This window comes from Phaethon aethereus (genome assembly GCF_964289735.1).
Source record: "Phaethon aethereus genome assembly, chromosome: 2".
NCBI classification, from domain to species: Eukaryota; Metazoa; Chordata; class Aves; order Phaethontiformes; family Phaethontidae; genus Phaethon; species Phaethon aethereus.
This window is the reverse complement of record NC_138582.1, coordinates 69,001,256-69,018,504: the sequence shown is the minus strand read 5'-3', so window position 1 is coordinate 69,018,504 and position 17,249 is coordinate 69,001,256. Positions and strand designations below refer to the sequence as shown.

The 17,249-nt window shown below is 38.0% G+C and overlaps 1 protein-coding gene across 1 annotated transcript in view; it reads left to right on the top strand.

Moving 5' to 3' along the window:
- Window positions 1-17,249, top strand: part of TEX10 (testis expressed 10) — a gene marked incomplete at its 3' end in the record, with an annotated part of 62,236 nt that overhangs the window by 31,894 nt on the left and 13,093 nt on the right. Inside the window, exons 9-10 of the mRNA XM_081996838.1 lie at window positions 9,750-9,838; window positions 11,029-11,162. Coding sequence (XP_081852964.1) covers window positions 9,750-9,838; window positions 11,029-11,162 — 223 coding nt within the window. The remainder of the gene's footprint in view (window positions 1-9,749; window positions 9,839-11,028; window positions 11,163-17,249) is intronic.

The following is a 17,249-nucleotide window of genomic DNA, read 5'->3' as shown; positions in this document are numbered from 1 at the left end:
ACTGTGCCACATTTCTAAAAGAATTAACTTCAATATTTATTTTTAATTCACGATTTATTGGAATAACTGATAAATAATCAAATAGTAATTCTCTGCTAATTAAAGATGACTGGTTTAAGTGTTGGGTGGGAACATGTTTGGCATGAAGTGGACTTTGGTTTGAAATTCCAGTCTTAGCTTTATCTCGATGGTGGAGTTCTGGTGATTCCTTAAGGATGTGGATATGCACAGGTATACAATTCTTTCCAGGAATGGAGAAATTTATTAAGTGTAGATGGTCTAGTGCGTGCTAAGGTCATAAACTTTAGCAGTATTATACGTAGAGCTGGAAAAAATGTTTGGTGTAATCTATCTACGCCTACTTTCTACATTTGTAGGGCAGCTGGGCTACTTCAGAATGGTTTTTAAAGGACTAGTAATGTATACGCTTATTTTTTGAGTACTTTTTGGAAGACTGGCTTTCAGGCAAATCTTTTCATCAAACATAGAAACATATTAAATGTTGTAAACTCACCTTCTTTTATATGGTAGGTTGTCTTGTTTGTCTGACAAAAGGGAGGTCTACTGTTTACATACCAAAATCTGTTGTGTAACAGTTGCAGAGGAACACAGTTTGTCACTGTTAGGCTCAATGTTTTTGTTTGCTACTTCTTAGTGACTTTGCGATGATTGAATGGCAGATATTCTTGTAAACACATTTAGCTTTTTTCCTTCCCTTTTGTGTAAGGTAGGATACTTAAGATGATTAATATATAATCTGAGTACTTACTGTGATGCATTCTGTTCTATGAAATATGGATTAAAAAGTGCAGATTATGAGATTGTGATCAAATATATGAAGTAGGAAGCTGGATTGCTGACTTTACGGGTAAAGTTCTCGTGTCTCCTCTTAACATATCTTGAAGTACAAATAAGGAAAACCTACTCAGTATAATTACATAAATGCAATTTATTTATGTGCCTTATGCACACAATATTTTTTTTAGAACTTTCTATCCATTGGAACAGTGTGTCTGGAAATCATTTCACTGTAATAGAAAATTGGACAGATAATATTTCACTGCCTGGATAAAAAAAACAATGGGAGTTAATTTATGGCATTTCTCTCTTGAAGTAGAGTGACCATAAATGAGATCTCCAATGGCTTCAAACAGCCATTTCTTATTCTTGTGGGGCTCTTTCCCTGCTGGGGTCTCGCAAAGAGTTGTTGTTTCTGTTGCTGTAGAAAGGAGAAGGGTGAGGACCATATAAATAAAAGCTGAGTGCTCTCTCCCAGCGAGACATAAATTGTGTGGGAGTTCCTAGTCTTCACAGGTTCGAGATAACTCTGGGGGTAACTTGCATCCTGCTTCTTGTAACTGTAAATGGACTGTTGCCTTAAGAGGTAGTGCCTTTTAAAATGTTCTGTTGCTTTCCAGACAATAATGAGGGTGCTCAGCTGGTGTCTCATCAAGCAGCCAGGCATGCTTGTTGGTTCCTGCTATCCTCAGGAATCTGGTGTTTAGAAAGAACTGGGATGGACATTTTAATGTCTGTTTGGTATAAGATGTAAAATTCTGTGTCTCGAAATATGTTACCCAGAGATGTTTTATGGTCATAATAGCATTTAAAGTTTTCTGTAGGTATTTCCTTTGTAAGTGAATACTACTTTTACTTTATTTAGTCATCCTAGTTATGTGATCTGCAACCTTTGACAGTATAGCTTGAGGAGGCATAGTGAGAATGCAAAATGTAGGTAAAGAAGAGCCTATATAGTACTTAAAGACTTACTGAATGCATTATTGTAGACAAGAAAAAGAAAAACATTATATTCCCAAAAAGTATTTGCAAGCTGGAGAGAATGTGGAGAGGATATTATAATCCATTATTGTGAATAACAACACTGGTAGAGCAATTGAATACAGTAGTTCTCATACAGAAGTGTACAAAAGATTTCAGAACAGTTGTTTTTTTAAAAAGGAAAATATAAATAAAATTTTTTACCAAAATAAGCTAGGTTTGTTCTTTAAAAAAAAAAAAGAGAAAACATTTTTCAAGTCATTACAACTGGTACGATTGAAAGTCAACTCAGTACATCTTGGAAAATAAGTCAAAGTATACATGTATAGGAAGGTGTAGTAATTATGAATGGGTTGCTAAGAAAAATTTAAGAATAGTAAGGTCTCTGTTCACTGTGAAGTGCTTTCTCTGGCTCTATTTTCACACTCCTCAATTTAGAAACAAAAATGAGGGAGGAAAGTATTAAAAAGGTAACAAAAATGCTTAAGGCACTATGGAATATAAACTAAAAAGAAGACTGTGCTTTCAAAGTGCAGGTATTTCCCTGACTGGGTGCCACTGAGGATGAAGGGTAAAAGTTTGATCTGTCCTCCTTGCTGCAAGATCAGAAAAGATCCATAGTTCTTGAGAGTCAGATCCTGGGGTGGGTTACAGTGCATTCCTTCATTTACATCTGGCCAGCAAATTTCCTTTTCCATGCTCACTGTTATGTAAAGGTCTAGGACTTGAGAGAGGGAGAAGGCTAAGCTTGTGTTTAAGGACATGGCCCTCTAAATTTGTCCCCAGGTGGTGGTTTGTAGTTTGATATTCCTAACCAAGGGGAAAAGAGTTATGTTGCTGCACCGGTCGGTAAATGCCATTTTCTCATTAGTGAATGTTTCTTCTGATCTGTGCTCTCGTTTATAATGTGTAAGCAGTTCTTTTCTTCAGACAACCTTTGCATCCATGGAGCAAATGAGTAGCTGACAGGCTTACTTTCAACAATGCATAGCTCAAATTGTTGTTTTCTTAAAATAGGGCTCATACTTTTCCTCAAATCCCTCGTAATTTCTTGCAGCTGTTTGTTGTTTTTTGCCACATCTTCAAATGGAAGCACTTGATCCTTCAAAAGTGATGAAAGTTAAAACAGAAGACTCACACTAACAAACTATTGCCTACATATGGTAACCTGTTAGAGGAATAAGGAAGAGAAAAACTCCTCACTTGCTGTCAGAGTTTATGTTCGGGACCTGTGCTACCTGGAGCTAAGTTGGTGTGAATGATGAGATGGGTACAGGGGTGGAGAAGTATTCAAAGAATAATTTTTATTTTTAAAATTTTTTTAAGTGATTGCAACATCAGTTTGTGACAGTTTTGGTTTCCTGTCTTTTCAAGAACTGGTATGAAAACAGAGTGGTGATCCTCATTAACAGTGTAACACAAAACTGATCTGATTAAGTTGATGCAGGAACGAGAGTTTTTATACTTTATTGCAGTTGCATTTCAGTTGACAGAAATTATTTTCCATTAAGGCTAAAGGGGAATAAACTATGCCAAATCTGAGATAAATATTGGCACAGGGCTTTTTAGTGTTTTAAAGGAACATATTTCCAGTAGTGCAAGTACGTATCTATGCTGAGGGAAAATGTTTTGTATATTTCTTCCATAAAGGTAGAACAGTCCTAGTATGGTATTTGCATGTGGTTTTGCTCCTTCCAGTGTATATTGTTTTATACACACACAGTTCCTGAGAATGAGAACATGGGAGTGTTTAGGATATATTGTAACATACTTGCCAAGCGAGAGCTATGGAATAGCTAATTCCATAATTGTTCAATTACCTCATATTTGATGGGTCTTTTTACATGTAAGCACCATTTTAAATGGTTGCCTGTGCTGCTACTAGTTACGTAGCTAGGTGTCTGTGTAAAACATGAGACGTTCATAATAGTCCTCTTAAGAGGCTGGCTAGAAGACGTATCTGTACACTGTTGTCCTAGCGTGGTTTTATTAAGCAGAGGGGTGTTTCTGGGCTCAGAGAGTGACCCCTGAGTGGTGTGCTGAAGAATTTGAATAAAGTCCTCTTAGAGAAGGATGCTGTAGTATCTCTGTGGAAGTCTCCTGCTCCTGGTGAGTACTGATAATAGCTGAACAGTTTTGTCTTGATAGATAAACTCTCTGGGCTGATATCAGACTCACGGTGTTGAGAGGTCATAGATGGCACAGGTCATAAAAATAGGAAGATGAAAGAAAAAGGAAAGCCTTTATCTCTGGTTAAAGCAGTTGCTGAGGATACAGAAAATCTGGGTTCACTGCCTTCATCTGGAGGGGATGTTTATTTCCTATTGCCTAATGCAGTGACTTAGTCACTGAACTATTTTGAGGGGTTGTACTTAATAATATGGAAATAAATTATATTAATTTTATTAATTTTTCACTCGGTTGAGGCCTGGAATGCAGTTAGATTTTCTCAGGAAATGAGTGAATCAGCTGGTGGCTGTGCTTATGAATGTTTACATGTTCCGTCAGCAGCAGAAGTATCAGTGAAAGAACTAGAGGGGAAACACCCTTTAGAATGATTTTAATAACCTAGAATTAAAACAACAATTGTGGGAGGCCTTGGTTTAAATCTGTGATCAACGGTTGAGGAAATAAATTTAAAATGGGATCACTTACCATAGTCTTAAGTTAGGTTTCTCAGGCTGTTCTCTTGCGAATGTTTAAATAATTCTGTAAAGCCTCAGGAACACTCGGCACTAGAATATTCTCTATTATGGCAGTGAAAGTACTTTCCTGGAGGGTGAAAGAATTGGGTTTTAGTTTCCTTGAACAGAAAACCCAGACCCTTGATCTTACACTTCTGGAGTTCTGCAACCCCTGCATTTATGAACAAAAGGGTCATAGCATCAGTGCCTCACAAGAACTGTGGATCTTGCATTTGCTTTTTCTTGTTTTACTTTAAAAATACTTGAAGACTGAGCTTGAGGGTTTTTGAGATTCGTTATACTTTTTTCAATTTTACTGCTGAACAACCAAAAGAAAATAATCCAACCCAAATTCTAAGCAAAACGTGCTGTGCTTGATAGGTGCGTTGCTTTCTGAGTTGGAGTTTGAGCAATGTGTTTTACACGAGGACAAGCGGAAGGATAATTTCTAAAATTACTGCATCAAGGTTCATCAGAGTTCTCATACCAGAGACCTCTAAATTACCCGACGATTCCTTGTGACTACATAAGTCAAAACTAACACCTTAAACCTGAACCAGAAATCAATTGGTAGCTAGTTTGGGTCGGGAAGCACAAAGATAGTAGTCTGTAGTTGAGAAATAACCGCTTCTGCACAAAATGCAGTTGTTTTATTTTGCCGCTGTGTGATATAGCCCAACATGAAAATAACAACAGTGTGAACAAAAGTAGTGAGGTTCATCTGGAATAGAAAGAAAAGTTAGCAGCAAATGGTAACAGGAATGCATTGCACAGTTGCTGTGACTGAGAAATATTTGCTATGCTAATGGCAAGAGAAGCAGTGATTTTTAAGTTAATTAGATTCAGCTTTTCTTTTAATACCATTTGGTATATGGAGCAGGTTACATAAAGGTGCAATTCTAAACCTCAGTAGAAAGGTTCTCATGGAGAGCAGGTAACCTTATGGAAATTACAACACATAATTCATCATAGTTAATGTGGGTTTGGACTAGCTGACTGGAGAGGTCTCATATGCAATTTGATAACAGGTTCCCATTGTCAGTAAAAATTTATTCAAAAAAGGGAGGTTGTTATATGCTTATTACCTCTCTTCCACCTATAAATCAGCTATTAATTTTTTTTAGTTAAATGTCTAACATGTAATTTACAAGCATCTTGAAAACATTTTAAAAGTGCATATAGTTCTTAATTATCCATGGTAGTCTTAATATAGTAAACTAAGGTTTTTGAAATGATTTGTAATGTATCTGTAGTACATCAACATCCATTCTAGAATTAAATTTCATTTGGTTTTTGTTCTTTTATCTTCTGATTTCCTTTAATGTGAACCTCAAAATTAAGCAGCTTTAACTACATTATAGACATTTGGGTTCTAAGGTAATTGAGGCATTGACAACTGGCTAGACTTGTGTTTAAACAAACTTCTATGCTGCAATGCTGTTCTTGTAATATTACGAAGATACTGGTCTTGGTCTTAATTTGTTATGATAGATCTGTGAGATCCTTATCTAGTCTTTGATTACATGATCTCATGTTTTTCCATCTTACATTCTGTATTGAGTGCATTGTGCTCACTGGAGGAGTGTTTATGTGATGTTATGCTTTGTCCCTGTTGTTTCAGTAGAAGGCTCCATGTTTTGTCTATTGTGTTATCTCCCACTTGGAAAACAAAGTGATTCCCTCTGCCCATGTTATCTCCCACTTGGAAAACGAAGTGATTCCCCCTGCCCGTGGAGTTCTGGGTTGTACTTAAGAATTTTCACAGCTGTAGGAGATGAGGAGGTAATAGTTTTCCCAATTTACAGATTAGGAACTGAGACAAAGAGGAGGTGTAGACAGAGGTACATAGAAATACCTCTATGTATTTAGTTTAGCATGAAAACATTTGGGCACTGATTTTTCAGAATATTTAGCATTTTCTATTTTGAAAGCAAAGGATTGACTTCAATTTCACTGTAAGTGCAAGCAGAGCAGTAGAGATCAGATGGGTCCTAGTGCTGCTCTTTTAAGATGCATGAAGCTGTATTGCTCCACAGCTGCTACTGCCCTCATATACTCACTGTTGAACTGTTGCAGGGCTAGTGATAACTGGCAGAAAGAATGGGTGAGAGAAGCCTCCACTATGAATAATGTGGGTTTTTTCTATTCTAGAAGTAAATTAATACTCCATCTGATGATATTTGGAGCAATGTGTTACCCCTGGCTTCCTGTCCTCCAATTTTAAAAAGTATTTATCTAGCACCTCATAGAATCTCTGTGATATAGATAGGAGGATGATCCAGGATAATGCCTAAAACCTGTTTGTTTACCTGAATTTGTGAGCTAATACTTTCTTCTACTTTTTTTAACCATCTCATGCCTCATACGCTGTGCATATTATAGATGATGCAATAAATAAGGCAGTAACAGGTAGGCTATATTATACTACATTGCATAATCCCGATTGATCCATTCATCCATGATTTGAATTAGGCATAGGTGGTTTTTTTTAGAGAAAATGTGACGCATAATATTATCATACTCCAAGGCATATGCACAAAGCCACCAAACTGAAGATTATAGGCAACTTTCTCTGTCATTTTCTAAGTTGAATGTTAGGTTATTTTTAACCTTAATGCTCTTTCTACATCGAGGTTTCTTTTACGTATTTAATAGCTTTCACTTTTTCAAAAAAGTAAACTGCAACTGATTGTGGAGATCTTGGTTTTATGTGTGCGTGTCTCAGTGTAGCTCTGCTTGTAGATGAATATTAAAACCGGTTAATAGCTCTGTTGAGGGTTTGTGTCTTATATTGCCTCCATGTTCCTGGGGCCAAACAGCAGCGATTCTCTCTGCTTCCTCTATGTCTACATCAGTGGCACTCAGCTCGGCATGCTGTTAGGGTGCTTCAAATGCTTGTCCTGTTCTGTGAGTGTGCAGATAGACAAATGTGGGTAGAAAACCAAAACTGCTGAAGTGTTTGAAAAATTTCCAGACATTTAGCCGTAAGCTTCAGAATCCTTTTTTTGTGTCTAGGGATCTCCTGAACCTATTGCAGTTTATGTGTTTGCTAGCCTGCAGTGAATCTGAGTTTTTGGTTCAGTCTGTTCTGGAGTTCATGTAAAATTCTTGCATCCATCAGTCCAATTATGAGGAATTTGACACATCTGCTAACTGTTGCATGGGAAAATATTTTTATATTTTATTATTTTAAGCCAGATGCTAACTAGCTTTGTCATGCAAGTCCCTAGTCCCTGAATTCGGACTTATCACAATTTCTTTCCATGTTTTCTGTCTTCCTGCCCAAGATTTTTGTATTTTCATATTTCCCCAGTTCCCTTTGCAGCGTGTCATCTGATGTATCTCTTCCAACCTCTTGCATTCCCATCATGTTGCTCAGTGATTGCATCACAGTTCGAATTTCTGTGTCCAGTAAGTCCTAAATTCTGCTGGCTCTCCATGCTCTGCAATGCTTAGTATGGTATAATGAGTGACCTCATGGTCCCTCCGCATTGGATTCAGGCAGCTTCTTCCCCTATGCTGTGAGCAGAACGCGGGCTTCATTCTCTCTTCTGGTATATGGATCTAATTCTTGTGTGAATGTTCACCCTAGGTAGAATCTCTGGAGAAATAGGTTGCAAGACCTCTTGCTGATTTAGTTGAGTATGTGTGAAATCTCTGTGGTGCTGTAATGAATAGGACTGAGACCTCCTTGGAAGGAGGGAATAAATTCTCCTTTTTCCTGGGAGAAGGCTCCTGGCCGTGGCCAAGGGGTTTGTCTCTGGAGAACTTAGTGTTGGCAGCCAAGTGGCAGCCTTACAAACGGAGAGAGATTGGGAGACTACAGGTTAAGAAATGGAAGCAGCGAGCCAGGCGCAGAGGAGGACTGAAGGCCTCCTAGGATCTGGAAGGGACCGTGCAGAGCTATCTGCACTGCAAAGTCGGCTAGGTCGCCTGAAATGTGCCTGGAAATAGGGATTTGCCATTAAGGATACCATGTAAAGTGGGAGCTTTAAATTATCCCATGTGGTAGTCAGAAAAAATTCAGCATTTAATCATTAATTTAAAGAAATTCTGAAATTCCTTTTTTCCCTTTTTTTCTGAGTAGCTCAAGACACATGCATATTCTAGGTGTCATTTTTGTGGTTGCTGAAATATTGTGAATGGATTTTCATGGGGTGGAAAAATGTATATGCCTGGCACAAAGGTATTCCAAATTTGGTATTTTTGCTCCCAAAGCATGAAGCTGTAAAAAATTTCTGAAAAACGAGCTTTCCAGAATTTTGTTCCCCATGAGCTAGGCTATTTTGGCTGCTAGTGGAGAGAAATTAGGAAAAATGTGATCTGAGGCAGATAGTTGGCTTGGAAAACTGCATTTGGAAGCTCTGAAATTTTGCAAGATTGTAAGAGCAGAAAGCAGTAATCTCTTGTAGCAAAGATCCATAGTCTGCAATGCAAGTGCCAAGAGCAGCATACAAGTACGTTCGAATAATACGCATTTTGCATAGTGTGATGTAGGTTGGAGCGGCAGCCTTTTGAGGAAAGCATGTGTGAGATGTACTTGTTCCCAGTCCCTGGCTTTCTGCTGGTTCTGCACTGATACATGGGCAAGATGTTACTGTTAGGTGGTCAGTGGTGTCTCTTTGCTCCGAGTTTCCAGAAGCACATACGGCTTCTAATTCGAGAAACAAAAGTAGGCTGGTGCTCCACTTCATACAGATGTCCCTTAAAATGAGAGGTGTCAGGCAGCTTTGGTAACAGGTTTGCTCCTGTCTTTGCATATTGCTCTTTTTTGTGTTCTAAATCTCAAAGCAAGATTTTAATTTAGTTCTGTGTTGAGTAGCTTTAGCTGCTCTAAAATAGATGCTGAGACTGCTTTTAAATGGGATGTATTGTTCATGTAAAGAACTGTATTAAAAGTAGCGGGTACAATGAAAAATACAGTCCAGCTTTGTAATATAATGACTTTTACCAAATAAGGTCATAAACCAAATTTAATTTATTGTGTGTTGGCTGTCATCACTCTAGTAAAGGTTATACCAGTATTCGTGAGAAGTTGTCATCTCAGTAATTTAATCAACTTAACAACCTAAGCCCATGTAGGGGTACAAAGTTCGGTATTACTTGTCTTGAAATGAGAAAGGTGTGTTTTTGAAGCTATTTAAGATGCTATTCTGACAACAGCATTAGAAACAGGAATGCTAAAATTAACAATTTAGTCATGCTAATTAATTGTATTTTGCAGGTAGATTGTGAATTCTTAATTATATGGTTTTTAATAAACTATCTGCTATTGGTTTTGTGTAGATCATCCTTTGCAGGCTGGAAGTGCCAAGTGCAGGATAATTCAGTGAATGATGTGGACTATTTCAGCTTCTTGTTTTCAACCCTTATAGGTAATCCATGTGAATGTCATAATTCAGAATTAACAAAATGAACTTTGTTTTGATAGTCAATTACGGGATTTAATTTAGAATAAATGGTGTAGTAAGTACTTCCTGAAAATAATTCTAATCTTGTTACATATTTTTTGAGAGATACCCTTTTTTGTCTTGATCTGATTTTTGACACCCTATTTCTACACTTTGCCTTTTGGGCTGAATATTTGCATACTTTTTCCTCATTCTAGCAACTTTCTTTGGAAAGTATGAGGAAAACCTAAATTCAGCATATGACATGAACAAGAATTTTTTTCTAGATTTAAGTAAATGCCTTTTATTGGCTTGTAGCAATATAAATGAGTGCCTCTGGGACTTCCTGTGGACATGCTTATGCTATTAAAAACATTCCATCAGAATGAAGAAATCAAAGCATGTTGAATTGAGCTGCCCGAAGTCAGCATGGGAGCAGAATTACTTCTGCTACTATATTCTTACTCGGATATAAAAATAGTTGTATTCTGTGGTGATGCAACTTTGGGAAATTACAATGGTTAAAGTGGCATAATATTGCTGAGAAATATCTTTCAGTAACTTGTCCTGTGGTAGAAAGAAAGTGTCTTTTTCTTCATCACCTCAGTCATTCATAATGTTCAACTACTTTCCTTTCAAAAAATACCTTTTTTTTCTTAAAACAGCGAAGGGAGAGCTGTTCTGATAACTGAGAAAATGAAAGCAAAGCCAAAGTGACTTTTGGAGCAGTAGACCTGTTTTACTAAAACATCTAATACCTGGCTACATATAATTAGCCAAATGATTTTTTTTTTTTTTTTAAACCCTAGGTTATTTTAGAAGAGTTACTGTGACTACATGGTGAATTGTCTTGCATTATTCATGGGGTTTTTTCTTATTTTTTTAAAGATGCATCCCTTGAAAATAGTAGGATAACATTGGCCTCTTACAGGTGTTTTTTTAGACCACGTTATAGTTTAAATGGGTATGCCATTGATTTTTCAAATATTTTTGTTTTCTTTCAGAAATCATAATTTGTATTTTGATATGCTTAATTTAAAATACCAACCAAGAGCTTTTGACAAAAAATGTTATGCAGGCTTAATTTAAAAGGCAGTTTTTTTCAGTGATGCTGTTGAAGTAGAACAGTGCTTGGCTTGTTTTGTGATACTGTTGTACTGCTTCTTTTTCTCTAGGGTTTTCAAGAGAGGAGTTGACTAGTCTCCAGGGCATTAGAGGAAAACCACATATTAGCCAGACACAGCTTTCACCTGTCCGTCTTTACCTAACTGATCTGGACCAGTTTTTACACCACTGGGCTGTGACAGAGGTAATACATCAACACTAATTCTAAATGACAGCATACAAACTCCGAGTGCTCTCCATCGCTTTTCCACAGATGCCTAAATCCTGTTGTGAATTTAGTTGAAAAAAGAATGAAAAACATAATAGCTGTCAAACAGACAATGTTTTTCTACAGTCATCAGATAATATTTTGAAGGAAGCTGCTTTAAAAAGTGGGTGTTCAGACATATAGTATGCCAAGCAATACTCATGGAAAAAATGGGTAGAAGCCTTGGTGGAAAATTCTTAAATACTAATAAGATTAAGACTAGCAATATATTTTGGCTTTCAAAAAATAAATTAATTGTAAGAATACTAATTATAAAGAGTTTTCTTTGCAAGTAAATTCCACTGTTAATTAAAAAGCACTTGCATTAAGTGAGATTTTTAACTTGGAAGTAATATTAAGTTGGCAGTGGTGTTTATGTAGAATACCTTCTGATGCTTATTTAATCAAAGTTTCCTGGGATTAGGAACTTCACTGTGGATTCAATTGCTGTTTGTAAGAGCTGAAAGCTTCATTTTATTGTTGGTTCTAAAGGGATCTGAGCCACCAGATTTTATTCAGAACAGGTGCATTAGTTGTCATTCTGGCTCAACTCTTTTTATTGCTTAGCTCACCAGAAACCACTTTAAGGTGCGAAATCATGTTTTAATGACATGCCAATTTGACAGTATTTATGAAATCTGTCATGAATACAGAAAGAGCGTAACAGAAGTTTTTAGTTGTATGATATATTCTGGGCCTTTGTGGCAGTCTTTTTGATTAGTGGTATAGTAGATTTTTCTCTACTAATTCATAAAGTTTAAGTGATAACATACTGAAACTAATTATAGTCCGAGGCATATTTATTGAAAAGTATTGTAAGCAAAGTTGTTGTTTGGTATGTCAGTTGGCCTGTGGAGCAGCTAAACTTTATAATTTGTTTTGCTTTTGTCTCTTCTGGGCAGTAATGAAGCATTTTTCTCACCAAAACTCCTTTCTCCTGTATTGAAAGACTACAGTGCTTTCCCTCCCTGTCCTGTACAGAACTGTTCCTCCCTGAATGAACCAGAGGGATTACTTGTTTCTCAAAGAGTTAGCATAATCCTATACAGCATCTGAAGGATTTATATATACTTTACCTATCTCTGAAAATGCCACCTCTTATGTCTTTTCCTTCCTCTTCTTGCTTTTCTTCCACAAATTTATCAAAGTTGTTTGAGAGACTACATAGTAGGACTGTGTTCACTTAGGGACAGTGAAGTAGTTTGTAGATAGCTTGTTTGTGCCTTTGGTTCCTGGTTGCAAGTTTATTTACTTCTCCTCCTACCACAATCTTTTCAATGTTTTGGTGCCATCAAGGAGAGTCAGTATTTTCAGAAACTTGAGACTTGCTTTTGGTAAAGTACCTGTTCTTGGGAAAGATACAAGGTGCTCTCCCAAGTTCTCAGAAGTGGATGGTAGTCATTAAGCAAAGAGCTGGATATCCTTGGTTAGTAATGCAAGAGGATTTGGACATCCTATGGAGCATTGCACTACTACTGTGGCTATGTGTCAGTCTTTCCTGGAGACTGTTATGAAAGAGAATAGGAACAAAAATCCCACGCGTCAAAAATCTGTGTGAAGAGTGATGAGACCTTCTAGGCTCACCTCATTTGTAGACTCTTAAACAAAGGGAGTTCTGGACTGCCACTTACAACTCTGAACTTGAGAAGGAGACTGGAGGTGCTTCCTCATAAGCATGTTCGTGACTGTGGAGACGAAGTTTCTAGTGAGCTGGGTTATATCAGATGCACCTAGGATGTGATTGGGTATGTTCAGCAAGGATTTATGAAAGGCAGATTGTGATCAACCAACCCGTTAGCCTTCTGCAACAAGGTGTAGCTTGGTAGATGAGGGGAGGGCAGTTTATCTTGACTTGAGTAAGGTTTTTTGATGCTATATCCCAAAACATCCTTGTCAACATGCTGACAAAGAATGGGTTAGATAAATAGACAGAGAAGTGGATTGAAAACTGCCTGAACAGCCAGGCCAGAGGGTTGTGATCAGCAGTGCAAAGTCCAGTTGGAGGGAAGTCGTCAGTGTACTCCAGGGGTTGGTACTGGAGCCAGTACTTTCTAACCTTTGTTAATGACCTGGACAATAAGAATGCGTGCACCCTCATCAAGTTTGCAGAGGGTACAAAACTGGGAGGATTGGGTGATAGATCAGATTGGTTGTGCTGCTGTTTGGAGAGATATGGACAGGCTGGAGAACTGGACGGAGAGGAACCTCATGAAGTTCAGTAAAGGAAAATGCAGATTCCTGCACCTGGGGAGGAGTAACTTCAGGCACCAGTAAATGCTGGAGGCTGACCAGCAGCAAAGCAGCTTTGCAGAGAAGGACCTTGAGGTTCTGATGGACAAGCTGACCATGAGCGAGCAATGCACCCTTGTCGCAAGAAAGCCCAACAGCCGTCTGGGCTGCATGAGGAGTGTTACCAGCAGGTAGAGAGAGGTGATCCTTCTTCTGCACTCAGCACTGGTGAGGTTGCATGTCCAGTTTTGAGCTCCTCAGTACAAGAGACATGTGGACGTACTGGAGCATCTTTCATATGAGATGATGCTGAGAGAGCTGGGACTGTCTGGCCTGGACAAGAGATCTTACCAACGTGTGTAGATACCTGATGGGAGGGAACGAAGAGGATGGAGCCAGACTCTTCTCAGTAGTGCTCAGTGACAGCACAAGAGGGCACAAATTAAAACACATGAAGTTCCATCTAAACACAAGAGAACTTTTTCACAGTAAGGGTGGTCAAGCACTGGAATAAGTAGTCTAGAGATGTTATGGTTCCCATCTATGGACATACTCAAAACCAGTCTGGACACAGTGCTGGGCAACCTGCTCTAGCTGACCCTGCCTGAGCAGGAATGTTGGACTAGAGGAACTCGAGGGAGTCCCTTCCAACTTCAATGATTCTGTGATTCTTTGAAAATTTCTCCTCCTGAAAAACCAGAACTTTTGTTTCACCATTGACAAATATCTTCATTATTATTTTTGTTTTTAGAGCATAATGAGATTCCCAGTATGGAGTGATTATTTTTTTTTATTTGGTAGGTTGTTACCCTTAGGTATGATCTGGAACTTACACCGTTCCTGTTAAATGCTTGACAGTAGGACTGGTGGTGTTGCAATGCTGTTCAGGGTGTTCCTCCCAGAATTGCTGTTTTTTTCTATGGAATTTGTGGACAGAAGAGTAGGGGCATCTCTTCAGTAGATTTCTTACTAGAGAAAAATTAAGATATTCTTTCCTCTTGCCTCTGATCTAGTAACAATGGTCTCTGGGATACACTATGTTCCAAATCTCTCTGTTTTTATGAAGAGAAAACATCAGTATTAAGGCAACCACTTCCTTTTATGAATCACAGGATTCCATTCATGGCTGGTTTTGATTTCAGAGGCCACACAGCCAGATTTCGTGGCTATGGTAAGTGATATGTAAACTAAACTATGCTGAAGTTACCACTTAAAAAAAATTCACGTTAGGCATTTAGATGACTGTTTTCTCTGTGTTTAAATATCTAGTACAGCGTTGTGTTCATTAAGTTTTAGGGGTTTTCTCTTTTCCTTGTCAAGTACCGTTCTCCAGCTTCAAACATGTTGACTCATATTCTCTTTCATGTTCAATTTGTAAGGAAAAAATTCTGGGTACTGTAGTCAAAAAAAAAAAAAAATCCTGGCTTGGGAAAAACTTTTCAGTTCAAGGTTTGCGAAAAATTGCACAGGAATACTTTTTGTAGAGCAAGTAGTTTCTACCAGGTATTGCACAAACTACTCTCCTCTCAAAAGAAAATAAACCAACCAGCAACAAACCCCCTTAAAACTCAGAGCTGTAGCCTCTGGGGAGAAGAAAGCTGCCAGCAAATCATAAGGCTTTTCTAGGATGTCTTGAGCCGTCATATCACACTGTCTTTCTATGTGCGTGGGCTGTGAGGGCGGTAGGTTTGGTGACTGCTTTCTTCCAAGTGGACATAGTTCAAGGTGTGACACAATTTTGGAATCAAAATATTTTTAGGTCTGACAGAAAATTATTTTGTTTAAATAAAGAAGTGCTACAGGAAATAATAAAACCCAGTCATGCTTTTGGTGGAACTGAGTAGAGCGGCACAGCTTCTGAATGCTGAATCTTCATGCTTTCCCTTGCTGGATAAGGAAGCTTATGGTGATGCTGTAATGTTAAGCAAAATATTTGTAGTAATTTAAAATACCTAATATGTGAGAACAGCCCTCTGCTGGCTGCAGAGCAGGTAGCATTCAGGTGTCTATGTTGAGAATCACTCATTTAAAACAGTTCTCATTGTGTAGTTGTAGTTCAGGGTTTTCTCATAACGGACAAATATTTCATTGTGGATGAAAATAAGGAACTGATTGAATTAGGATTTGACAACCTGGTTTCCCATGAATAAATGAGACTAGTGATCAGATTCTTGTTATTATTAGTCTACCCATCTTCCTCTTCCACTAGTTTTGTCTAAACTGTTGGCCGGTTTTTGATGCTCTGCTAAAAGAATAAAGTTGCAAATAGTAGTTGCAAATAAATTTATGAGAATAAGCAGATGGAAGAGGAAAAACTCTAGATTAACACAAGGCAGTTTATAACTCTGTTTCTGCAGCCTGCTCGCCAGCAGCCAGCTGGCCAGCCTGCCTGTGCATCACTCTGGACCAGGCTCAGCCGGTGCTGTCGCCTGGCCCGTGGGGGTGTTGGGGGCACTGGGGTTATGGTGCTGAAGAGGAGGAAGAGTAAAGGATGAAGGGTCCCAGGTGTGAATCTGTAGGAAGCCATGGTTTGTTGGCTTTATTGCTCGCTGCTTGACTTCGTTTTCAAATCCAGAGGAAGGCAGTCCCGACTTTTGGTTGCTAGCTAGCTGTACTGTGCAGTGAGTAGTATGTATTTCTAGTAGTAATGAACTGTAAGAGAGAATTTAATGTATGATGTATGCATGCCACAGATGTGGAAGAAGAAAAGGTGTGCCTCTGGAGAAAGAGCAAGCTGTGTAAAGGAAAAGAATAACTTGAGGCATTTTCAGATGGCAGTTTGGAATCCTGGAGTGTTAATAAAACCAGTGGACTTGGTAGCATGTGGCTAACTGTAATTGGTGAAAAGGCCAAACAAATGCACTTCTGATGGGAATTGATGCTTTTAAGTGGTTTGTAACAAAAACTGTTTTGAGATGGATGCTGTTTGTAACTTCTGTCTAGAAGAGTGGTAATTGGTTTAGTGGAAGTCTGAAGCCATGTTATTTTTTTGTGTAAGCTTTTAGGTAATGGTGATTTTCACTTAAGGAGCAATACTTAAGAACAGTATTATATTTTAAATGCTATTTTCTGGAGCTGTAAAGGTTAATCTTTGTATTTTGTCTAAAAGAATATTAAATGCGGAAACCTTGGTTTCTTTTCTGGAGCAACTTCTACTTAAAATTACTTTTGCCTTATTAAAGCCAATTATTTAAAATCATACCCCTGTAAGCTGAAAGAGATGGGACTACAGAATAAATGGTTGCAGCCTTAGGGGAGAGGCTTCAGTCTTTGCTCATTTTAACTGTGCCTATAGTGTTTGTCAGTAGTACTGTTCACTCCCCCGTAATTGAATTGCTCTGCTAGTATCAAATGAAATAGTGCCAGCAGAAATGAACCGTTTAACAAGGTAACCGTGTATACATGATAATTTCTGTTGTACTATTTGATATTTGTGACACCTGAACATTTTGGAGGGGGAAAGCAATGATAATTTGAAGGTTCTGCTTGAAGTAGAGATTCTAGAGTTATATTGATCACATAGCTGACTTGAAGAAATAATACTTAACAAAATGTTTAAAACATTTAGGAGCAAACACTAAAGAAGGTCAGCTGCTTTTAAAAGCAGTCTTGAATTCAAAAACCTTGGGATGCATGTAATGTAATATACTAATGCGTGTCAAAAACAGAAGTCTTATAAGTGAAATAGAGTTGGGAAGGCCATATCTGCACTGATACGCTATGAAAAATTATGACAAATCAATAAAGATAGCAAGTCAATGCATGTAAATTAAAAGTCCTGCAAGGATGTTTGCC